At 35.6% G+C, this 26,308-nt stretch overlaps 5 protein-coding genes across 15 annotated transcripts in view; 3 read left to right on the top strand and 2 right to left on the bottom strand.

Annotated features, from left to right (window-relative positions):
* Positions 1-7,902, top strand: part of LOC139985115 (NLR family CARD domain-containing protein 4-like) — a 373,980-nt gene extending 366,078 nt beyond the window's left edge. For all 3 annotated transcript variants that reach the window (XM_071999315.1, XM_071999314.1, XM_071999313.1), the window contains 3 exons: positions 4,910-5,050; positions 6,172-6,223; positions 7,342-7,902. In XM_071999315.1, coding sequence (XP_071855416.1) covers positions 4,910-5,050; positions 6,172-6,222 — 192 coding nt within the window. In that variant the 3' untranslated portion in view covers position 6,223; positions 7,342-7,902. The remainder of the gene's footprint in view (positions 1-4,909; positions 5,051-6,171; positions 6,224-7,341) is intronic.
* The window catches only part of LOC139985117 (NLR family CARD domain-containing protein 4-like), a 468,217-nt gene that overhangs the window by 73,131 nt on the left and 368,778 nt on the right, over positions 1-26,308 (top strand). The gene's annotated exons all lie outside the window — the stretch shown is intronic.
* LOC139985145 (uncharacterized) overlaps positions 1-26,308 on the bottom strand; it is a 162,988-nt gene that overhangs the window by 53,018 nt on the left and 83,662 nt on the right. The gene's annotated exons all lie outside the window — the stretch shown is intronic.
* Positions 1-26,308, bottom strand: part of LOC139985147 (cAMP-responsive element-binding protein-like 2) — a 143,330-nt gene that overhangs the window by 97,184 nt on the left and 19,838 nt on the right. The window lies entirely within an intron of this gene.
* On the top strand, positions 14,075-26,250 carry LOC139985110 (uncharacterized). Of its 2 annotated transcripts, XM_071999311.1 has the most exons (8): positions 14,075-14,756; positions 16,242-16,367; positions 17,065-17,303; positions 17,931-18,012; positions 20,430-20,582; positions 21,746-21,802; positions 23,493-23,558; positions 24,777-26,250. In XM_071999311.1, exons 1-8 carry the CDS (start codon positions 14,576-14,578, stop codon positions 25,823-25,825), a joined length of 1,953 nt encoding a protein of 650 aa, XP_071855412.1. In that variant the 5' UTR covers positions 14,075-14,575; the 3' UTR covers positions 25,826-26,250. The 2 variants fall into 2 exon arrangements, with proteins under 2 accessions (XP_071855412.1, XP_071855413.1); XM_071999312.1 differs by lacking the exon at positions 21,746-21,802 and having other exon boundaries at positions 14,076-14,756.

Raw genomic sequence — 26,308 nt, 5'->3', positions numbered from 1 at the left:
TTGCTGATAATTTACTATCAAATGTTCCTCCTTATATGTTATATAACCACCATGGGCGGCGATCCGTACTTCCGAGTGGGGGGGGGGGGGGTATGACCTTGTTGACTATCTAAGCGTAGCGCCACCATAGGTTGGCGCGAAGCGTACAAGAAAATTTTGGGATTTACAAACCCTCTAGATGGCCGGAAACAGCACTTCCCGAGGTTTCCAAGCGGCATATACCCAACTTTAAAATAGGGATATCATGCCCAAAATATCTCATAATCGGGATCCAAAATACTTTTTTTTTTTAATTTCGGGTGTTATTTTTGGAAAATTGCCCCTGTCAATCTTGTTTCAGGCGCTACGTTAGAATGTTCGAGAGGTCTTTTATATTATTCGATGAAGAAAATAGCCTCATGCAGGCTATTATAGGCCTATACACATGCAATACACAATTACACATAGTAACAATCCGTTTGCTTTTTAGCTAGGGAAAACCTGATAAGTTGAACTTAGGGAATAACGCGACGACCTAGCAAATGACTAACTTGGCCTGGCAGTACGATGGTAGAGTGCTCGCATGCGGTGACAATTGGAGGTCCCTGGTTCACACTTCGGTATCAACATCTGGTACCAAAACTTCCCTCCACTCCTTTCTCTATGAAAACTAATAAATTAATATAGGAGAGGCTAAGTCTCCATCCCCGAGTTCCGTTGCCATTTGCCAGGAGAGGAAAGTGTTTGCAAACTCTGCAAGTGGACAGCTGTACTCACGTTGGTTGGATGGGGACATTTAATGACAGTCCTGGAAGTAGGATTTTGAATACATCTCACTTTGCGCCTGGGGGTCTATAGAGTTCAGAGGTTGAACCTGCCCATTGAAAATATCTGTGTAATGTGTCTTAGGAGCATGGTAGTGCTATGTTAGGTATTCACTACGACTATTCACTGACAACAGCATACGTTTGGGAATAATTATTTCTGCATTACAGCTACATTTCAGATTGCCAGACAAAATACCATATTATAAGTTTTAGGCGTTAGTTCGAGGGTACATGTACGTGTGTAGGCCTACTTTAGGGCCTATATGAATCAACGAGTTTAATGAATCTGGAGGATTCATGTCAATTGGGCGCGCGCGTACCATGCATGGAGGGTCATGTGATGTGTTCCAGGGTGGTACCAAACTTATATTTCTCTGTAGCAGTTCGAGAATAGTGTTAGTGACTTCGTGAAAGATTTGCACTAAGACGGATCGGACATGGAAACTAACGGCGTAAGAAGGTACTGGCCTACGAAATAGTGCTAATATGCTAACGTTAGACATGCTGGCACAGAACAAGTAGGCTACAGATACATTGGGCTTGCAGAGGGATGTGTATTCATCAAGCACTGTGTGTGAACCAAATCAGTAGTTCCAAGGTTGTCACGGGTGAGCGTTTGATGCTGTGGGGAAATGTTTAGTTCAGTGCAACCACGGAATTCTCCATGGAACAGAGCCTAATGCTGCTCGACGGGAATATAGCTATCACGTTAGGCTTCAGGCACGGTTATTGCTAGGTAACGGGTGTCGTCTGCTGCTCTAAGCACGCATACACATTTACGTACTAGTTGGGTGAAATCATCATGCGTAATGGGGAGAGTAATAAATGAGTACCACCCTGGAACACATCACATGACCCTCCATGCATGGTACGCGCGTACGCGCGTATTTACTGTGTGATAGTTCCTCCAGATTTATTAACCTCGATGATATGAATACTATGAGGGTGCATATATGTACTATATCAATACCGTGGGCGCAATAATACCTTTTGTTGTTATAGGGCCAATGAAGCCTACAGTCAACTATTCTTGCTTTATAAAGACGCTTTATTTGAAAAGATCGCACTGCGTTTATGGTAGGCGAGAAATGAAGCTAAAAAAGAGCCGTACGTTCACGATGATGCATAAATGTAGGCATGCAAATATTCTTATCACTGGCATTTGGTGGGGGGCGGGGGGATATGGTGTATTACATCCCCTCCACCCATTTTCATGGGGGGATATATCCCCTGAATCCCCCCCAGGATCGCCGCCCATGATAACCACATGTCCGCCTACGTCTGCTGAGTCAATGGAACGTTGTTGTATCACGGGTCGCTTGCCCCTTGAATTGCACACAAGCTGATTTCTGTATATTGCTTATAATATCGAGCTAAGAATGACTTCAAAAGTGAGCTATATGAAAACAATAACAATTTTAATGATCTTATCACGGATCTGTTCATAATGAGTAGCTGTTCATATACTTTGGCAATTATTCTTAACAGTAATTGACTGATAGCAAGAATAATGGTATTATATTTCATAATGGTATTTAAAGTGGAACTACTTGATAAAGGGAGCTACGGAAGCTTTAAAGTTCCATCAAAATAAGAAAACTTTGCCCAAATAAGTTGACATTTTTCAGTGTACTTGCGAAATACATACATGGTTAACTCCAAAAATACATGTTAGACATATTTATATATATGTATACACATATATATTCCCTGAAAATTATATGTATTCCCTTAAAGTATATATTTATATATTCTCCAGGCGTACAGAAAATATTTTCTTAATAACAAATATATATTCTGTGCAAAAATATATATTCTGTTACAGTAAATATTCTGTCAAAATTACGTATTCTCTAACACAAAAAATATTCTCTGCCAAGAATATATTTATTCTCTAAGAGAAAAAATGTATCCTCTAAAGAAATATATATATCCTTTTCAAAAAGTATGTCAATTCTGTGACCGAAAAATATTTTTCTCTATCAAAATATATAAATTCTGTGACAAAAAAAATATATATTCTATAGAAAAATTATTGTCTGTGCAAAAATAAATTTGTATTCTTTGTAAGAAAAAATATATATTCTCTAACAACAAAGTTCTATTCTGTGCAAAAAATATATATTCTGTAAGAAAAATATATATGCTAAACAAAGTACGGTGCTCTGTAAGTGCCAACTGAAATGTATATATATTTTAGAGAATATATATATTTTTTCTCTTAGAGAATATATTTATATTTTTCCCTTAGAGAATAAATATTTTCTTGGTATAGAAAAATTAAAATTTTGTGTAGTATATATATCGTTACAGAATATTTATTGTAAGATAATATATATCTTTCTATTAGAGAATAAATTTACAATGGCATAAAAAATATATAATTTTGTGTTAGAGAATATATATTTTTTACAGCATATTTGCTGTAAGAGAATATATATTTTTGCACAGAATATATATTTGTTATGAAGAAAATATTTTCTGTACGCCTGGAAAAGATATAAATATATACTTTAAGGGAATAAATATAATTTTCAGGGAATATATATGTGTATACATATATATAAATATGTCTAAAATGTATTTCCTTCATTTTATTGCTGTTGATTTGTATATATATTCACCTATAAGCTAAGTCTCTGGAATGCTCTGATAAATTTATATGAATTATGACGGCGACATCTCGGTTAGGCTATTTTTTATAAATATTGATAAAACTGAACCAAAACAGGTTATTTTCACTTCATATAAACAATAGAGCACCCTTGGATGGCATCCAATACCATTTGTCCTTGACAATGGTATTTTTCCTTCATTGACAATGGTATGTTTTCCTTATTGACAATGGTAAGTTTTCCCTATTGGCTATGGTATGTTTGCCCATTGACATTGGTATGTCTTCCCCATTGACTATGGTATGTTTTCCCCATTGACAATGGTATATGTTTTCCCTAATGACAATGATATGTTTCTCCATTGACAATAGTATGTTTTCCTTATTGACAATGGTATGTTTCCCCCATTGACAATGGTATATGTTTTCCCTATTGACAATGGTATGTTTTCCCTATTGCAATGGTATATGTTTTCCCTATTGACAATGGTATGTTTTCCTCATTGACAATGGTATGTTTTCCTCATTGACAATGGTATGTTTCCCCCATTGACAATGGTATATGTTTTCCCTATTGACAATGGTATGTTTTCCCTATTGCAATGGTATATGTTTTCCCTATTGACAATGGTATGTTTTCCTCATTGACAATGGTATGTTTTCCTTATTGACAATGGTATGTTTTCCCTATTGACAATGGTATGTTTTCCCTATTGACAATGGTATGTTTTCCCTATTGACAATGGTATGTTTTCCTCATTGACAATGGTATGTTTTCCTCATTGACAATGGTATGTTTTCCTCATTGACTATGGTATGTTTTCCTTATTGACAATGGTTTATGTTTTCCCTATTGACAATGGTATGTTTTCTCCATTTGACAATGGTATGTTTTCCTCATTGACAATGGTATGTTTTCCTCATTGACAATGGTATGTTTTCCTCATTGACTATGGTATGTTTTCCTTATTGACAATGGTTTATGTTTTCCCTATTGACAATGGTATGTTTTCTCCATTTGACAATGGTATGTTTTCCGCATTGACAATGGTATGTTTTCCTCATTGACTATGGTATGTTTTCCTCATTGACAATGGTATATGTTTTCCCTATTGACAATGGTATGTTTTCTCCATTTGACAATGGTATGTTTTCCTCATTGACAATGGTATGTTTTCCTCATTGACAATGGTATATGTTTTCCCTATTGACAATGGTATGTTTTCCCTATTGACAATGGTATGTTTTCCTCATTGACTATGGTATGTTTTCCTTATTGACAATGGTATGTTTTCCTTGTTGACAATGGCATGTATTCCTCATTGACAATGGTATTTTTCTCCATTGGGTTGTGGAATGCACCTGAGGAACTCCCCTAATGGCCTGTACATCCTGTCACTTAGATTGATGAGCCTCGGTATAAAGGACTTTTAACGAGCTGTATATTAAACTTAAAATAAAAGTTTTTTTTTTTACTTCTGTTTCGAAGACCTCTAATGATGATGATGATGGTGGTGACGGCGATGATGATGGTGGTGATGGTGGTGATGATGATGAGCGAGACGAAGAAACCGTTGACGTAACCACTAGTCATTACGACCAAGCGACAGAAAGCAGGGCTACACCAGATGTGAGTAAATAGATATGTAGTATCAGAGAAACTATGAGAGTCTGCAAGGGGTGGGGAACTGAAGGGGTATTTCCCCTCCCCTTGCAATATGGGAGTAGTCAAAATATGAGCAATAATTAGGCAGAAGTTTAGTGTTAATTTGTTATAAACCGAGAAATTATAAGAATCCGTAACGGGTGGGGTATTTTAGGGGTATATCCCCTCCCCTTGCAATTAGGCAGAAGTCAAAATATGAGCAATAATTAGGAAGAAGTTTAGTCTTCATAGGTTATAGTCGGACAAACTATGAGAGTCCTTAAGGGTTGGTGGAATTGAGGGGGTATTTCCCCTCCCCTTGCTATATGGCAGTAGTCAAAATATGAGCAATAATTATTCAGCAGTATAGTCTTAAAATGTTTAGTCCAATAAATTAAAAAAAAACATGCAGCAACACTGCGGAGGCTCCGCTAACCTATTTATGGAATTTGTTTTGAGCTTTGGCAATATTACTGAGCAGTTTATCCATTTGTTTTTCCTTGCCTTATGCTCCTTGTTAGTAGACATAGTTTGAGTTGTACACATTTGTTTTGAGAAAAAAAAATAAAGGTAAATGAAATTTTACCATTTTTTTAAATGAACAATAAAAAAGAATTCGAAATAAATTTGAAAAGTCAAAGGGCTGTAGTTGTGTTCTGGAATACTAAAAATAAATACATTATTAAAGGAGTGAATAAGATTTTGAACTTTGTCCTAAAATATTGAGTTGGTTTTAACTAGTTTTTTTTTGTTACTGAATGTTAAAAATATGTTAAACTGTCCCAGGCTGCCCACTTTTATTAGTCTTTGATATGGTTAAGACGTCTTAAGTCCGTCTATAAGTAGTGAATTTATTTGGCTCACTAGTAACAACAGAGATCAAGATTGGATCAATACTTCGCATCAATACGATGAATTATTCCAAATATGTATATATATATTTAAACACAAACAATAAATTTATCTTGATATGAATTGCTATGTGATTCTCTGGCGGAATTTTGTTACTAGTAATGGCTAGTTGTTCTCTTCTGTTGAGGCAGTCGTAACTTACTTACCTTATAATTGATACCCATTACGTATTAAGATATGATTTTTTTTTTCAGGGTGCAGCACAGAAGCAGACAAGGTCTAGGGAAAAATGCACAGTTTCGTGAGGTTAGTAAGGAATATCACAGCTGAATGAGATTCACTGTTATAATAAAAAAAAATTAATGAGATTTTCTGTAACAAACACATACAAATAAGTAATTGAAAATTCGTATTCCTACTTCCTAACCGGAAAAAAATATATTCCTCAATTGAAACCAAAACATAACAAAAAGAATTTTGTGAGGAGAGATCAACTTTGGCATCTCAAAGTTGGTTAGTAAGAAGGGGGGATGGGGAGGGGGTATTTTCTCATAAAGTTATTTACACTGAGCTCTGAATATTCTGACAGGACTGAAACGTTAGGACGCATCATTGGTAAGTTGATAAACATCTTCTACAAGCAGTGTTGACAAACATATCACTCAAGACGATTATCTCTGCATCTCACAGATAAGGTCTGAATAGGAATATAGAAAGAAAAATGAAATATCTCTCCGGGATCAAACTTGTTTTAACCCTTAATTGGCTAGTTGGTTTTAAATAACATGACAGCAGATGATTCATGTCAGTATTTTTAGTAAATGATCCAAAATATTATATGTAGCAGGGATCTATGCCAATCTGTGTAGCAGGTGATACCTATTATTATGTGTAGCAGTGATCTCTGTCAGTATGTGTAGCAGGCGATACCTATTATTTTGTGTAGCAGTGATCTCTGTCAGTATGTGTAGCAGGCAATACCTATTATTATGTGTAGCAGTGATCTCTGTCAGTATGTGTAGCAGACAATACCTATTATTATGTGTAGCAGTGATCTCTGTCAGAATGTGTAGCAGACAATACATATTATAATGTGTAGCAGTGATCTCTGTCAGTATGTGTAGCAGGTGATGCCTATTATTATGTATAGCAGTGATCTCTGCCAGTATGTGTAGCAGGCAATACCTATTATTATGTATAGCAGTGATCTCTGTTAGTATGTGTAGCAGGCAATACCTATTATTATGTATAGCAGTGATCTCTGACAGTATGGGTAGCAGGCGATGCCTGTTTTTATGTGTAGCAGGGATCTCCGTTAGTATGTGTAGCAGGTGATATATGTTATTTGTGTCATCCTTTCATTAACTGCAACAGTTTGTCGAGGTGACAACACTTTTAAACAGTAATCATTTGTTTCTTTCTAGGTTACATATTTGAAAACGAGTTATCTCCAGGAGGAACATTAGACTGTCTAACATAGCAGATAGGGGTCGAGCGAGGAAGCAGATCGACTGACATTCTTCTCAGTAATGTCTCTGGAGATGCCATAGCAGACTGTTTTATTTAGTGTAACAATCAATAGTCATAATCCAAGTTGGCCCGTCGACCTCCTCCAAGATTATACACATTAGGAGGTTCACATCACTTAATAATATTAATCCGACGTCTGCATCTTCAACCAGCTGGTTTGCAGAACGACCGGCCCATTTGGTTAAGTTGTCAATCCAACGCATATGTGGACGGGCTGCATTGCGTTTTCAGCCGTAATGTAAACCATACAGTACAGCAGAAGTTAGACCTTCACATCGCACTGCGTGTCCGCACCACTTAGCTTTACGTTGAAGAACATTTCCAGAAGAGAACACCAACGTCCCGCAATCTTTATGTTCAACTCATCATTTATCATTGGTTAACCGTGTTTTCCTTTCTGATTATTGATCATATTTTACAAGTAGATATTAATTATCAACGATGCTCGTCTTTTAGTTTCAAATAACATTAAAATAAATCTTGAGAGGACCTTGCTTTCTTCCATTTCTGCTGAACTCATTATTTGTTGTAGACACGTGACGTATAGAACGCATTAACTGCTACTTCTTCATATAGCGAATGTTCAATCACGTGACATATGGAACGGATTAACTGCTGTTATATAGCCATAGAGGATGTGTAATCATGTTCTTTAACATATAGATTAAATGTCTTTGCGTAATATCAGTGTGAATGTAGGTCATGATCAAGTTATGAATTTGAAATGATTAACTAAAGCTTAATAATATATCGAATGTAAAATTCCTTGATACATTACACGGATCAACTTCTAATATCTAATATAGTAAATGTTAATTTCTTGTTACATTCAACGGATTAACTAGTGATAACTAAAGTAGTGAATGTGTATTTGTAATAGCAATCTGCACTAAACAGACTATCATATGTCATATTGTAATGTAATTTATGATAATTTTGCTGCATTTTCTCAGAATATACTACGCAGTAAAAGTTCAATACCATACTGATGTTACGTAATGGTAATACCATACTGATGTTCCGTAATGTTATTACCATACTGATGTCACGTAACACCAAATAGTTTTGAAATCAGAGGCAATGAGTTTTATTCTTGTCTCAGTTTCTTAATGATCTTGCTTTTAGATAAATGCAAAGTCCATCGTTCAATCATTACACCATTCTTTATGCTACCACCAGATAATAAAAATGACAAGTTGAAAGATTCTGGAAATTACAAGTCAAACCAAAACACGCAAATTAGTAGTCAAAAGTACGTGACAATTTTGTTTTAAATTTGATTATGTATTAGTATTATAAATTATTCATTCTTGTATCTATACTTATTCAACATCTTTTATCAGTTCATATTTAACTTGCTCATTTCCGATTTTATGTGGAAATGCTAGATACAATATAGGTAGGGGATGTAATCCTGTTCGAGATGGACAGACTGCATCCCCTGCAGGTAGGAAAAAATGTGGGAGGAACCGTAAAATATATGAAAGTAGATACAATTTAATACGGTAGGCATAAGTACAGACAGTTACTTTCAACATTGTAAGGCAGAAACAAATCTTGACCTCCTCCCAAGACCTGGAATCACCCTCCCCGGGAGAATCAACCTAAATTAGGGTCCATCCGGTGACTGCACTTTACTCTGCGGACGCAAGCACTCTGTTCACTGAATTTCTATTCTAGAAGGCCTTTTACCCCTTAGAAGAGCCAAGGCCTCCTCCCAGCTAATAAAGTCAAGCTTGTCAAGGGGAACTTTTTATTTGAATATCCCAATCGACTGGTCCCATCTAACTTACTAAAAGTTAGGAAATCCATTTGTCATATTATTTATCTAACGTGTTCAGAGTCCAAGACGGATCAGAATAATCACTTTGAAATTCGTGAACCTTGGGGTGGGTGGGGATCGATATGTCTTCAAATCAATGTGATATCAATTGTATATCTTTGACAGTGAAGCTGGTTGTAAAATCTACCAATTTAACTTCTCAGACAAATGATTTAATCTTCAATGCTTACTTTTTTTTTTTGACAATGCGACGTATCTTTTTATTAACTTCAATCGAAACCATTAAAAAAAAAATGATTAGTTATTTTACTGTTTGCGTTTTTTCATAAAGTAATCTTATTGAAAATTAAATGAATGTGTTGGAGACACTATGATATCTATCAAAGGTCAATAATTGTATGTTACACTATAATTGATCTGTTATATCGAATTTGTCTTCCTGAAGAAAACAAAATGGAGGACGTTTTGGTGTATATCGAACATCAAGACATTTCCAGTTAACATGACGTCATTTACATAGGCTTCTTTTTCTTATTTAGCTTAAATATTTCCTGTAACAGTTTTTTGTTACAAGTAATAACAGTTTATGCATCATTTACCTTCACTTACAGCTACCAGTTCTAATGTTAATGTTTTAATTGTTTTTGTTGGGGTGGGGGTGCTTTGTGCTTTGTTTTATTGCTATTGCCTTTGTTTATTTTTCAATTTTCATTCTATAATCTATGGATTTTAAAGTCCACTGTAAATATAATATGTGGTATGGCTTACGATGACGTGTATATTACGTAATATCATGATCATTACATAACATTAATATTTGTACTTAATCAGTTAATTTAAAGATAATGATTGGCTTTCTATTGTGCTCTCCTTTTCACTTAGCGAGCTAGACGTTTAATTCATGTATACTTTAGTTATGTATATTCGCTTAAGTTACATTACAGCCGATAAATGACAATCCAATGACGAGTCTGTTACGTCATTCAATAATAATTCGAACAAGATAATGATAATTATGAAAAAAAATTTAAAATTTTTTAAAAAAACAATTTTTTGTACTGAAGCTTGAAATCAATGATCGTACTTCTATAAATGGTAGGTCTTGAAGTTTACTCATGGCTGTGACCAATAGTAGTTCAACAATTCACTGGAAACATTTGATCAAAGCTTTTGTAATTGCAAATTATTTCCGAATATTATACACAATGAAAGAATTTCATGAAAATATCGTTGTTGATACCACGTCTTTGCAGTTTTCTACTTTCATGTTATCCCCTAGTTGTGCACATATTATCGTAACCATTTCTGGGAGTCTCTTCCGCTAGCAAATTGCTAAGAAAGGAAAATTTTAAATTCACTTTAAATTGCGCTTCATGATAAGTTGTTTAAATTGTTAGATGTCATATCCGGTAAATGTCTTCATATTTTGTGAATTTCTATTCCCTTTTCGTTCTTTTGCCTTTTCGTTTTCGTTTTGTTTTTGCTTTCTTTTACCGTCCTTATATAGTCTTTTCGAGTTTCAGATGTTCAGGAAATTGTGGAGTTGTTGCTTTGCAATAAACTTGACAACACATCAAACATAGGACTTTGATGAGTTGATAAGTCACGCTAACCGTAAAATATTGAATAATGAAATGTCAAAAGTAATTTAATTAAGACTAACATTAATATGACACCTTGACAAAGAATATCAAATTGTTTGAATGTCGTGTTATATACAAAAGCAGTAACAGTTTGTTGTTAAAAGTAATGACAGTTTATACATCATTAACATTCACTTACAGCTACCAGTTTTAATTTTAATATTTTATTTGTTTTTGTTTTTGTTGGGATGGAGGTGCTTTGCGCTTTTGTTTAAGCTTTTGCCTTAGTTTATTTTCATTGGTTATTCTGTAATCTATGGATTTAAAGCCTACTGTAAACATGATATGTGGTGTGGTTTACGATGACGTGTATATTACGTAATATAATGATCATTACATAACATTACTATTTTCTACTTAATCAGTCAATTTAAAGATAATGATTGGCTTTCCATTGTTCTCTCCTTTATCTTATTACTACGCTAGCTAGACGTTTATATTCTTGTATAATTACGTTATGTATCTTCCCTTAAGTTCCATTTCAGCCGATTAAAGACAACCCAGTGACGAGTCTGTTACGTTATTCAATAATAATTCGAACAACATAATGACAATCTGAACATTTTGTGTACTGAAGCTTGAAATCAATGATCGTACTTCTATATATGGTAAGTTACAGTTTTGTAGTTTACTCATGGCTAAGACCAATAGTAGTTCAACAGTTCACTGGAAACATGTGATCATTGGTTTAATAATTGCAAATTATTTCAGAATATTTTACACAATGTAAGAATTGCATGAAAATATCGTTATTTTGTTGTTACCACGTCTTTTCAGTTTATTTTGTTTGGCTTTAATTGTCCAAGCTTTAAGACTCTTGTAAGCAAACAAACAGATCCTTTCATTTTATCCCCTCTTTTTGCACATATTATTGTAACCATTTCTGAGGTAATCTTCTACTAACAAATTGCTAAGAAAGTAAAATTTAAAATTAACACTTAATATCCTTTCATGAATAGATGTTTTAATTTTTATATGTTATATCCGATATAGCACATTGTTTATATATAATTCCGTTATTTGCGATCTTTCTATTGTTCTTTTCTTCATTTTTCCCTTTTGGTTCTTTTGTAATTTCTTGTTTTCTTTGTTTGCTTTCTTTTACCGTTTTTACCATCCATGTGATTAAACAAAGGTAATTAGAGATATGTGTGTATAATGAACTACGTAATGTGAAATCATATAGTTGGTTAGCCATACAGTTCGTATTCGATTAGCTGTTTCACGTGATTAACTTAGAAAAGTCAATATTTGCTAATCGTTCCGTCATCCTACTAGAGAGTGTTAACACGGACCTTACAACTATGTTTTGTTGTCTTCCTTTCAAAAAAACCTTATATGTACCTGTCCTACATTACAACATGTCCTCGTTTTGTCAAAAAAACAAAAAAACATTAAGTGTGTTGCAGTCTGGTATCCATTTTGTTACTTAATTGTACCAAATTCATATGTAACCTGTGACTACAAAAAACATCAGAAATAAGTTTGATTTGACAATTTTTACTCTCATTTTTTATTGTATGAATTATATGGTGGTTTGAAAGGCCAAGATGTAGACCTACTGTGTTAGTCCAGCACGACATCAGAATAAATATTGTATATGGTTTTCGAGCTTCAGACTTTCAGGAAGTTTTAGAGTTGTTGCTTTGCAATAAACTTGACAACATATCAAACATATGACTTTGTTGAGTTGATAAGTCACGCTAACCTGTAAAATCTTGATTAAAGAAATGTCAAAACTACGATGATTTAGTCTTACACTCGCAAGACACCTTGAAAAAGAATATCAAATTGTTTGAATGTCGTGTTTTAAACTAAAGCAGTAAGTCTATATCTTGTTTGTCCATTCAGAACCGCCGTGAAATCGCGATATCGACTAAAATATAAAAAAAAGATCAAAGATTCTGTGGTCCGTTTCATTTCTTCGTCTGCTTACTATAGTCTACTGCAGTGTTAGTGTTAGCACATGTACTATCTTAAATATGTAATCTAAAATATTTGCAATGACAACCTTTTTTTCCCCCCAAGCTTGGAGTCAGCCTTAAAGGTTCTGTTAAGTCTATAAGTCTATGCACAAACGTCAAAGTACCTGTAGCCAAGTGTCTTCAATATGGTTACGTTGAGCTGGTTCCTGCGATTATTTCCTAAGTTTTATCCTCGGTAATTGTTTCATGAAAGTTTTGAGGATGCACACCATTTGTATTGTGTGGCCCTATGTAGACTTTCATGAGCACTCCAGATTGTTTGGCGTTCCATGTAAATGCAAGCACCCATGTGATGTGACAATTGAGATGGTTGAGGTCATCTTCAACGTCATATTCCCTCAAACTCTAACCAGATGAATTTGTATATTTTTTATCTTGATTTTAAGGTTAAATACGACCAGTACGAAAGGACAATATGTTACAGTTTCGACATTTCAATGTACAATCATTGCAACCTAGCTTATTTTGTAAACATAACCAGGTAAAATTGTTTCGAACAACAGCCTTTCAAGAAATGATGAGGATAAGATATTGTTCCCCTCTTGCATTCAACTGACCTATGATAGAGTTTTTGTTTGTAAACCTGTTTTGTGGTCTGCAGTAAAAGAGATATATCGTCTCGTGAACAGCATCCCAAGCAAGAGATGTATGGTAGATTGATACAAAGTTCAATGATGGGGTTATGATTCTTCATCAGTAAACTTTTTAAGTGTTTGAGTGTTTGAATTGTGATAATAATCGGTAATAATAATTAGATGTAATTATAAAAAAGTGTAATAATAGCAAAGTGTTTAAATATAGATAATAATCATTAAATTAGGAAACAAATAAAACAGAACACACATCAAAGTTCATAAAACGTAAGCTTTTCTCCATTTGTACGATGGGGAGTATAGGCCTAGTTAGTTTTGTTCGAGAACATTTGACTGTAATGATTCACCAATTGATGGTGAATGGCCTGTTGTTCTGCTTCAGCTGCCAGATGTGCTTCGGGAGTATGGCAAGCCGTTTTACTTTTTATTCGATATTTGATGATATCATCAAATATTTGGTGATATCAGCAAATAATTGTTGATATCATCAAATCATTTGATGATATCATCAAATAATTGCTGATATCAACAATTATTTGCTGATATCACCAAATAATTGTTGATATCAGCAATTCATTTGCTGATATCACCAATTCATTTGCTGATATCACCAATTTATTTGTTGATATCATCAAATAATTGCTGATATCAATAAATAATTGCTGATATCAACAAATATTTGCTGATATCGGCAAATGAATTGGTGATATCAGCAATTGAATTGTTGATATCAGCAAATCATTTGCTGATATCAACAATTCCAACATATCACTAATTAATTGGTGATATGAGGTACCGAATTGCTGATATCATTAAATGATTTGCTGATATCATTAAATGATTTGCTGATATCAGTAATTGAATTGGCGATATGTTGGAATTGCTGATATCAACAATTCATTTGCTGATATCAACAATTCATTTGCTGATATCAGTAATTCAAGCGTATCGAACCAACGTCTACAAAAAGGAATTGGAAACGAGCGCTAAAAACAAAACCCATCTACAAAACCCCGCTAATTCTGAAGTAATGGCCGTATACATGGTACAAACATTTCAAGCTACATCGGCTATAGCCTAGATATACATGTGTGACATGTGCACTGCATCGTACAAATTGCAAGATGGAAGAAGCCGGTCCAAGTTCCAATCTCGGTTCACAGCGAACCGTCCATAACCTAGTCGGAAGAGCAAGAGCAGCTATTGCCGGGTCTAGTTCGGAAGCAGAGAATGATAACGATTTCGATGTTGTCCGACAGACTTTCCGATCTTTTCGGAGACGTCGCGATACAGAAGAGAGCTTGCGTAAGTCTGACTCTGACGTTGGCCTAATTGGGTCCCCTGCCTTTTGTGTTTTAACATTAGACCTACAGTAGGCTAGGACTAATACTATAGTAACGCGGTACTAATTTAGAATCCGTACCATTCGACCCTACTTCCTAACCCGGTACTAATTTAGAATCCGTACCAATCGACCCTACTTCGTAACCCCTAACCCTATTCCCTTCTTCCTTACCCTACTCTCTAACCCCTTACCATATTACCTACTTCCTAACCCTAATTACTACTTACCCTACTCCTTAACCCTACTTTCTAACCCCTAACCTTATTCTGCCTATTCGAATTAAGCTTTACCATTCATATGGTACGGATTCTATAGTTAGGCCCTAACCCCTAACCCTATTCCCTTCTTCCTAACCCTACTCCCTGACCCCTAACAGTAACACTTTAGTTTCCAATTGCACAACTTTTTTTCTTGAATGTCCGTTTGCCGAATAAAAAACATTTAGGATCCACAGACTGATTGGCCATGACAAATATATGGCCTACTTCCTAACCCTAATTCCTAACCCCTAACCCTACTCGCTAACCCTACTTCCTAACCCCTAATCTTATTTTGCCGATTCGAAGTAATTAAGCTTTGCCATTCATATGGTACGGATTCTAAAGTTAGGCCAAGGTGGGAATTACTCACAGAAACTCCTTTTGTGTTTCTATTTTGTTAAAAATACAATAGGTCTAGCCTGGGGCAATATTATTCTATGCTAGTCCTACAGTGCTTTGTACAGTACTTAACCCAGGGCCCATGCTAGGCTATATGTTACAGAAATAAAGAAAATGTGAACAATTTTTCTTCTTATTATAAATGTTTTCACTAACCCCTTTGTTAATTTAAAATCAGTACATTTAAAGATGTACTGCATCTTCTGCCAACCATAAACCTAAAAAGTAGCGGATCCAGGGTTTGAAGGAAGGGGAACCAGTCATGAAGGCAAATCCCTCACATGGGAGCAAGAAAAGTGTGCCTATGACAGGGGGGGGGGGGACTGGGGCAGAATATAAGCAGCTTTTGTTTGCAATTTCTCAGGTTTTGACGGCCTTAGAATTATAATCAATACAATTTATCAGCAAATGGCAGCAATAATTGCCAAAAATAATGACTTAAATATAATAATAAATAAATACCATATATTAAAGTGCTGTTATCATGAAATAAAACATGCTCAAGAGCACTGTACAAAGAACCAAAACCTGGAATATAAAATTACCAAACATGGTGAACATGCCTTCAAGTTTTAGGAAAATACAGAGGCTGTGGCTGGTTGAACCCCCACATAAATCTGCACCCATTAAGGATAGGGGGTTGGTGCTGATGTTGGTTTTAAAGTCATATCCTAGACACTGTCAAAGCTGACAAACTTTGTCCTATCATTCATTGACTCCATTCATAGGGCAGTTTTTAGTAAAACAAAAACATAAAGATTTTTTTTCCTTTTCTTTATAATTCAGGGTCTTCAAAGAGGGGTAGAAAATTTCGAGTGGAATGGAAGGGGACTCCTTTTCTTTTGAGAAGGTCCAATCCAGACTACTTTCCATCACCTGCGGAATGTAGATTTTTGAAGGAGCAACACTTTGGTGAGAAGATCTTATTTTCTTATATGAACCAGGCTTTTGACTTTTATTAAGTTAGAATCAAAAGATGGACATAGTTACTGAGTGAATTGATTATTGGAATCGATGTATGGCACTGAATTACTAAACATCTTACAGTACATCGATCCATCTTTTGCCAGTCCTTATCGTGTTGAAATACTATCATACATAGAGTTATATACTGTCCAAAAATGTATGATGGTGTAATGTACTTTGTCTGTGTATTACTAAAGAACTGGTCAAAATGCAAGTTCGGAAGCATGTTGATTATTTATTCATGGCACATGGCTCAAATTAGCCTCACTTAGCAATACTATATCATCTGCACTTCTCTTAATTACCCAATGTACGTAGCAGGCTAGTGCATTCTCAGTTACACCAGTTGTTTAAATCTTCAGTGTCCCTTTAATGTAACCACCATCCTGTGGTAGTCCTGCACGATACATACTTACCCAGATACTGTAGGGACCACGAGCAGTCATCATAGCATGAGTGCGTGTGTTTGAGACACCAGCTTGTATCAAACACTTAGCCGGCAAAATGGGAAATAATTATCTCAGCAAAATTTGCACTGTTTAATGACACAGTATCCCTTTCCCGCAGCTGTATATGAGAAATATATTAGCAAACACGATAGACTGATACATTTACTGTATGTGCGTTGTGTCTTTTACTCTAGGCACCCCAGATACTCCATTTGAACCATTTAACCGCAACTGGAGTATCGAGATGCTCAAGACAAAAATTTCAGAATTATACCCCGAGAAGTCTCTTGGGGTTATCGGCTTCAAATTTGGCAGGTGTGACAAAGGGAAGAAAATTCATCTAGTTGAGCCGACAAATGTAAGGGAACTCGAGAAGGCAGTGGGGAGAGGGAAACTTCTAGTCATTCCTAACAATGACATTGGACTTACTTCGGTAAGTGTAAGACGTATTGGGTATTGAATGAACATATACATGTGCAAGTTTCAGTGTGATCAGTTGTTCTGTGTTTTCATGTTAGCTTAATCTTTCCTTAAATTTCTAGTATGTCTATAATTAACTGGTAATATATGTCAATAGACTTAAAAGGGCCTTTGTTCGAATGCGTCCAGCAAGTGCAGAAATTTCAATTGGTAATACTTCAGTTGATGATATCATAACTTAATTTAAGGTACAGTATACATGAGTTTGTAGAAGATATCTTTGAGTTCTAGGTAAACAATACAATGAAATAATACAATGACAGTATGCTACCGTAAGTGCACTCTTTCTAAGACTGTGTTATCTTACTGTACTTGAGGTTTTAATTGAACATCCGGGAATTATCAACCACATTCTAGGACTGATGGATACAAATCACTGTTAAAATTACTCAATGATTTATTTAGAAAATCATTCATTGCAATCACAATTTCCAAATTTTACTTTTTTCCTTTTTGTGTTAAAATGTTGCAATTCGTTCACCATAAGCCTTTGTGTTTACAGTACCTCATATTTTTTCATAATTTGTTTTTAGTAATTTTTATAAATGTTGTACAGTACCTATTACATTGTTTCTTACAGATTGAAAGCAGCAATAGACTGGAAGAATCTGGAACTCCAACTGTCACCTTTACTACACAGGATAGACAAAGCAGATCATCAGGTAAGCAAGTGATATCCTTTTTGGTTGCAACTATATGATTCACCTATCCATTGCAATTGACCTGAAGCTAGACTAGCAATACTGTCGCCAATATAAGTCATGTAACACTTCTATCGCCGTAGTTCACTAACCTAACCATGGCCTAAGGGTCAATGGTCATGATCTGCTTTAAAGAGTCACATAAGATCCAACCATAGACGTCAAGTGGTTCTCTGCCTTTGCAACATGATGCACAATATAGTTCCTGTTCTTTTAAGGATCAGGGATATTGCATTAGGCAGGGCATCATGAGGAGACAAGAATATTGGACTCTGGATATATCGTTAAAGGGTACTGTAGATGCAGTCACCACAATTTGCCTACAGTAGGTATATCCTGGTAACCTAATTCATGTACGCTATGTTTCTTTTCTATCATGTCACGTGACAATATTTTTGTTACTGGATCGCTAAATTCATGCAGGATAAATACCTTGGTTTACCTTTAAGATAAACGATAGTGACAATTCCACATTCAAGAAAAGATAAGATTTTCTTAGTAAATGCTTTTAATGATTTTCTGTTTACACATCCGAAAGAATGGAGTCAATTTGATGTCCTGAAGTGTTGTAAAATACCGCCTAAACTTGTCATTTTCTTGTTAAAAAAATGAGCATTTTGCGAAAAGCGGTATGGTGATCATGTGGTCTAAATCAACCTGTGACGAGACAGAGGGTTTGATGGACAGCTTATGTCCGTTTATGACCAGGGTTGAAGGTTATGTGTTGCTGCCGTGCCACACCATGTGCGTGTATGTAGTCTAAAGGTGCCTGCAACTAAAATACAGGGCCCAAATGTTGATTTAATCATGGGAAAAGAGGCAAGGCAAAAAGAGCTGGATAAAATTCAAAGTAGGGTATTTTTAGAAACCGTAGCAATGATAGTTATTGTACATTGTACCGGGCCCTGGAGGGGGGACAACCAAATGGTATCAATCATGAGAAAAGAGACAAGGATAATTCTTTTACGGTACACCTACAGTATTAGACATTTGGTATCCCAAAATACTAATTGCAGCAACTTTATATTGTACCGGGCCTGTGTAGGCAGCAATCAAAGAAAGGCCCTTCTGCCCACACATAATTCATTTATGTGAAAATGAGCAGGATAAATCTTTTAGTTGCATTGGACTCCTTGGACATTGGGGTATCCAAAAATACCAATTACAACAACTTTATGATGTAACAGGACCCATGCAGACAGCAGCCAGAAAGGGCCTGTGGCCCACACATGATATTTAATCATGTGAAAAGAGAGCAGGATGATTTTTTTTATTGGTGCTGGACCCTATGATTTTTGGGTATACCCAAAAACCTATGACTGCAAATTTATCCTCTACCATGGCCCAGACAACTCCCCCCCAAAAGGCCCATACATTATTTAACCATTTGCAAAGACCCAAGGATAATTCTTGTAGTTGCATTGGACCCTTAACCCATTGGAGAAAACCAAAAATTGCCCATCTACAACTTTTATCTGTACCGTGACTCAGGCAACAGCCATAAAGGGCCCATGTCCCACATATGATTTGATTATGTTAACAGAGAGCAGGATAAGTCTTTTAGGGGTGTTGGCCTCATTAGTCATTGCTGTATTCAACGACATCATTTTTTCCTGTAACAGGGCCCATGCAGCAACCTTAAAGGCCCAATTGCCCACACAGGAAGTAATCATGTTAAAATAGACAAAGGGCCCGGAATTCTTATTTTTAGAAAAATTATTCTGATTTAGCAATAATTCAACAGAAAATTCACCTCATTGTCGATTTTAACACATTCATGAAGGATCAGTTTATTATCACTCCTGTTTTATAAGCAACATTTATCGTTGCTTATAGGGTTAAGATTTTTGCTTGCTTGCTGCAACTCCATGGAGTTGCCGCCAGTGAACAAAATACAATCTCTTGCTGAGAGGAAATCTTTGCAGAAACCGTTGCAAAATTCTTTACATTAATTATCTGTTTATGTCATTTATTCTAGTGCTATTCAAGGTCATTGCATTGTTTGCAAATTCCTAAATTCATATAACTTATGGAGGCGCAAAATCAGTATTTTAGTCTCAATTTGTTTATACCTTTCCTGATGTCCTATTTGTAAAATTCAAAAAGTATGTTATTTGGTAGCATGTAAACTACTGTACAGTGGATGTAAGAATTGGAATTTTTTTTTCTGTCTCTATTTTTATACTTTAAATATAGAATGTTTAATGTTCTGAAAGTCATGAAAAGTACCGTACTTGAAAAGGAAATTCAAGGAGCTTTGTTAGATTTAGCTGGTGTTTCAGAATAATGTTGGGAGACTTGTATTCCCTTTGAGCTTGTAAAATACTAGTTATGTCAGTCTTATCTTCGATCATTCCCTTTCTACTTGACATCAAAAGCACTCATGACAGCCTCAACATCAACATCACCTGCTAGAGTAACAACACCAACAGTACCTGCCACAGCTTTAGAACCAAATACCCCTACTTCAACAGCAACAGCCACAGATACCGCTACCTCGCAGCCAGCTGGACCATCAACGATGGTGTTAGGTAGGTCTTAAATTTATTTAGAAGACACGGGGGGACTAAGGTACAAGTATGTAAACATTTTACTTGCTAAAGTATAGTTATCTTAAAATTGAACAAGGAAATGATGAATGTTTGTCATATTTTATTTGAAAGATTCCCTGGGTTAGACAGCAGTCAACCACCCTATCCCACCCCACCCTCTCCCAAATGGTATTAATATACTGTACCTATGTGGGATTGTGGGCATCACCCAGCATCAAGTCTGAATATTTTCACAACTGCAAATTTGGGTGGTTGACATATACCCACTGATAGTGTTTTGGTTATATATTGTAATGTAACTGTCATTATGCCATGAGGGGAGAGCCACATCAGTTACTATTATTTGGTAAACAAGTAAGTTTAACAATCCTAATGAAAGTTTGTTTGGTGTGTGGATGTCTGGTGCAATTAGCAGAATCCTTTTGATTTTGTGGATATGATAAGTGGATAGGGCAGAATTAGTTATTATTTGATGTTAGTTACTCTTCAACAACATCTGATTTTAGTCACCTTCACTACAAAGTCATTGGAAGTAAGCGTTCAAGTAAATGAAGGATGTGGAATGTCCCAGTTATTTTAAAATTAAAATGACAGATATATTGGTAAGACACAGTGCACAGTGAATTGCGGGTAACCCCAAAATTGAAATAACCGCATACTATAAATACAGCAGGTGTCATTGAGAACTGTCTCTATAAACAATAGGAATCATCTGTTCTTTCGGATACTGTTAGTCATTTTCAAATTGAGCAAAGACCTACTGCATTAACTAAGTTGGTATCATCTATAAAAAATATTGACAGTTTAAGCTGTTTATAAAAATACCTTGTAATGACTTTTTTGTGTCGGTTCACCCTAAATTATTGTATGTAAAGTCTGTACAGTATATATTTTAACAGTGTTGGACAAAGTATGTGGTCTAGCACCGTGTTGTTTGTTTGAGTTCTTGATTTAAGTATGCCTTTTTTTCTCTTGAAAAATTATGTAACAGACAAAGTTGCAGTACATGTAGACTCAATCAATACTGGACTTAGTAATCCAGCTTTCGTAAATCACTTCATTTCTTAGTAACATACCGCTTGGTGAATGCATTTTATAGAAATAGTTTCCAGTTCATCAAATTGTCTCTACTTATTTGTTAGATGCCGCTGCTGACGATGAGTTACCAGATTTTGACTTGCAGTTTAATGTCATGTATGGTAAATATATTCATCCCTCATTTTCAAAATCTGCATCATTATCACATGATCAATTCTACCTCATTATTTGTAGACATATAAATGGTAACAAAGAGCAGATGTGTATGCACAAATATATTGAGAAGGATACTATTACAGTTCTCATACTTGGTATGTAGATACCGCATTTTCATAAGAAAAACTCTCTTGACTTTGATGGCAGTTTAAGGTTATCTAAGGTCACCAGTGGTCAAACTTTCAAAACCTTGTGAACACATTATCTCAAGATAAGAAGCATGGATACTTTTCATATGTAGCATGTGGTTGTGTTGCATTAAGTAGGAGAACCCCATCATTTCTTTGTGAAGGCCAAAGGTCATCTCAGGTCATCAGAGGTCAGACTGTTAAAAAATCTGCCAAAAAATCTTTTGCCCTACAATTACCTTACTGTAATGTAACCCAATGCCTTTCTTGCATTCTGGTTGTTCCTCAAAGAAGGTTGAACTTTAAAATGAGTATTTATATTGCCCTTACTAGGTGAGTAGATGACTCATGATGTTTTTCATGGAGGTAGGGATGCACTGGATATCTGGTCCGGCTGGACTATGTGACCAGATAGTAAACAATATCCATGTCTAGGTCCGGCTAGATCTTTCATGAAATACGATCGAATCTTTCACAGATTCTGGGCAGAATTAATTCTTAGAAGGTGGTGGTACTGTAGTTTCATAAATACATGTAACATCTTTTCCCATTGTTTTTTTTTTAAATGTGTATTACATAATAAGAGATTGTCCAAGGTATGGTAGGTTAGGTGTTCATTTCACTTTTAATGTAAGTTGATTGTGGTTTCTTAAAATTTAGACAAGTTAAAAATTATTCACATCTAAAATTACCAGAACTGACAGTGAAGGCAATTTCAAAGTTATTCTATCCCCAGTTATCACACACAGAAAAGTATTAAAATGTTGTTGTTGATTAATCATTTGAACGGATGAACAGCCACATTGATGTCACTGGAAACAACCATTCAGAACATGTTTCCATTAAAATACTCAAGCAAAGTAATTTATTTTGCTGTTGTTCAAAAGCCTCAAATATGTGATTTTGAAGATTTTTACATCTTTTCACCATGAAATTTGACATTTTGCTTTGGAACCAAGTAATGTTCTGGATTTTTCCAGACCCTACATACAGTTATCACACCAAAAAGCTTCATTGATTTTCCAGTGCCTCATTTTGTGTGATTCTTTTTGGAGATAAAGCTGAGGTACAACAAATTTTATAATATGAATATCCACCAAAGTAAGCTGGGAGCAAAATGCATGCACTGACAGGGTGTCCACACAGTAGGGAAAAAAGGTAAAGTCTGGAATTTTTGTACGATCTTGAAAGTCCATGAATTGTGTAATATAGGTCTGGAAAAATTGCCATATGGTCTTGAAAATTAAAAACTTACACTTACGGTACTTGAGATCATGTTGGTACAGTATGTGTGTCCAGTGTCCACAGTGTGTAAATGCATTAAATCAAGTTTGCAGTTTTATTTCTTCCCAACATAATTCTTTCTTATTCAGTCTTAAAAATGGCCATCTTGGTCTTGATAAAGTCTTGAATTTCAGTATCTCGAAAGTGTGGGATCCCTGTAAAGAACTTTACTGCTAGGATTTTACCATACATAATGAGCATTTTTTTAATATTTTTTTTTAAGATCCACTTGATACAGATCCTCCTCCTAAAAGTGGAACAAATGAGATGGAACAGGACGTAAAGCAAGGTACAGACAGATTAAAAGTTTTTCACTGAGTTTAGCTTTTGATTACAGTGGCAAGATTTGGTATCATAACAATCTGTATCTGAGTACAGGCCGAAGTATGTAGGTATTTGAGAAGATTATGGAGAGGTTTTTCTATGTGTTGTGTACAAATAGACTGCTGTTCTTGTGTCAAAGGTCATGATAGGTCAAGGCAGGTTAGAATGCAATTCACAATAAATTGTCTCAGTCTATTGAAAAAGAAGCTATAATCAAGTATGTATTTTATAAACATACTTGAGCCATTTGATCTGGGTGTATCATATATGTACTTTTACAACAAGATTAGTTAAAGTATGCAATTCCAAAGATATTTTTCTGATGGATCTGCTACTGAGGCCAGCTACTACTAGAATCTTTGGTGCACCCCAGTATATTGACCTTACATATGAACTGTATGAAACAGAGAACTACTGCTGTTCACAAAATAGATGCAGTACCAAGTGATGAACTGTGGATGGCCTAAAAATAACATGAAAAGAGGATTTAACATCTGACTTCATAGCTCCGTTGGCAAAGCAAGCATAGAAAGTGGGAGGTCCCGAGTTTGAAATATATTAGAGTCATTTTACTTTCACCACTTCCATACTTTTGGTGTTATGTACAGTATATGTAGCATTACATATACTAACAATAATCACAGTGTAGCAGTGTAACTCCTAAAGTCTGTTGCACACTTCCAAACCTAAAGTAACACATCTCAATTCAACAGTCACATGCATGATAGCAGTGTGCATGTCTTCACTATGAAGACCACCTCAGTGAAGCCTGTATTAAGTGACATTATAAATGCCATAAAATATGTTGATTCTGCTCGTCTGACAGATTGCCATTTACTGTGGTTTTAGCAATGAGCAGTGTTTTGTATATTATCCAGTCAGGATACTTGAATGTACTGTATGTATGTTACTTTTCAAATGAGGAAAAACTATGGAAGAAAAGCATGTAAGTAGCTCAGAAAGTCAACTACATGCATAGAAGTCAGTTACAGGTTTGGCAGCAGCCAGTCACATTCGTATGATCATTGGATTTGACAGAAAACTAGGTCAGGATAAGAAAATCATGAATCTGAAGGTTATATTGAGTTTACATCTTGTCGAATATGGGCTGGCTCATTTTTCAGTGAGTTACATTGACTGATTTGCATTGTAATTTATCTATGGTTTTTTGTAATCTTTGCAGCTTTCTTAGAGTTGAACATGAGTCTGTCTGGAGAAGTGGAGGTCACAATTAAGCGTGAAGAGGTGGTTGACTGTCTCTTTAACATTCACACTAATCCTGAGATTTGTAAACAAAAGATGAAAGTTTGCTTCGAAGGGGAGTCTGGAGATGATTTTGGTGGCCTTACAAAGGAGGCTCTCACCCTTTTCTGGAACAACGTAACAAAGGAATTCTTCACTGGTGAACATATCACTGTACCTGGCCTGCCACTTCACCGCCTTCGCAAAGAGGAGTGGAAGTTCCGATCGCTTGGCAGGATTTTGACTCATACTGTTGCATTAACAGGTGCATTACCCTGTCGACTTTCCCAGTCAGGAATTATTGCTATGGTGTTTGACAGTGGTGTAAATCCAGAGTATCTCTGGAAGGACTTCCTCATGTTTGTTTCACCTGCAGAAAATGTTTTAATTTACAAGGCTTTAAATGACTTTGCCTCACTGACACCTACCTTGTTGGATCGCCTTACTACATTTTTCAGTGTAAATGGCTTACTTGAAGTGCCAAAAAGAGATGAAATAAGAGACCAACTTTTGGCAATTGCAACAGAGAAGCTGGTGAAGTCTCCAAGCCGTTTCTACGCTCTGATGAGGGAAGGCATTCCAGAAGCACACCTCGGTCTGTTCTGGCGTCATCTTTCTCTGGAACACGTGTCGTACATAATGGACTCACAGAGACCTACTCCATCAAGAGTTGTAGAAGCTCTTCGTACCGCTGATGACTTGAGACCTCAAGAAGAGTGTGTTTTATATTTCTTAACGGAGTATATACGATCACTTGACACTGATGATCTTCTTAACTTTTTACTGTTTGCAACTGCATCAATCCACCTGCCAGAAGGAGGAATAACAGTGTCTTTTGTTGCCACCTCAGGACTGCTGCGCAGGCCAGTGGCACATACTTGCTCCAACACACTGGAAATCAGCACAGCATACAACAGCAGCCAAGAATTTAAACGGGAAATGAATTTGTATTTAAGAGATAAGTATTCCTACCAATACACACTTCCATAAACAGTCTCCCTTTCGGTATTTCTTTGTTCATGTACGTGTTGACTTTTTTATTACATTTAATTCAGGGTTGCCATGCACTAGCCATCACCTTAAGTTTTTAATGTTTCCTACATTCCATCCATTTCTGGCAACTATTTTTGCATACACTATTTTGATACTTTGACATTTTGTAGTAGCCATTTGTTTAAATTTTAGATTCACTTGTAGACGTCAATTCTTGCCCTGTTGTTTATTGATACATGTGTATTATAAAGTAAATGCTTAAAGGGTGCCAAATAAGTCTAAGTTTTTTTTTCACAAAGATGCAGAGGGGTTCCAAGTGACATTTCAAGATTACATTTTCTTAAATCAATTTCACATTAATATATTTTATTTTATTTTTCTTCCCAATTATTGATAAGTATCTGGTCTTTCCTTATCGTTTTTCTGTTTAGATCTAAGGACAATTTAACATACTTCCGTTTAAGAATAATGTGCTTACAA

Source organism: Apostichopus japonicus, chromosome 17 (genome assembly GCF_037975245.1).
Source record: "Apostichopus japonicus isolate 1M-3 chromosome 17, ASM3797524v1, whole genome shotgun sequence".
NCBI lineage: Eukaryota > Metazoa > Echinodermata > Holothuroidea > Aspidochirotida > Stichopodidae > Apostichopus > Apostichopus japonicus.
This window is presented reverse-complemented; position numbering and strand designations above follow the sequence as displayed.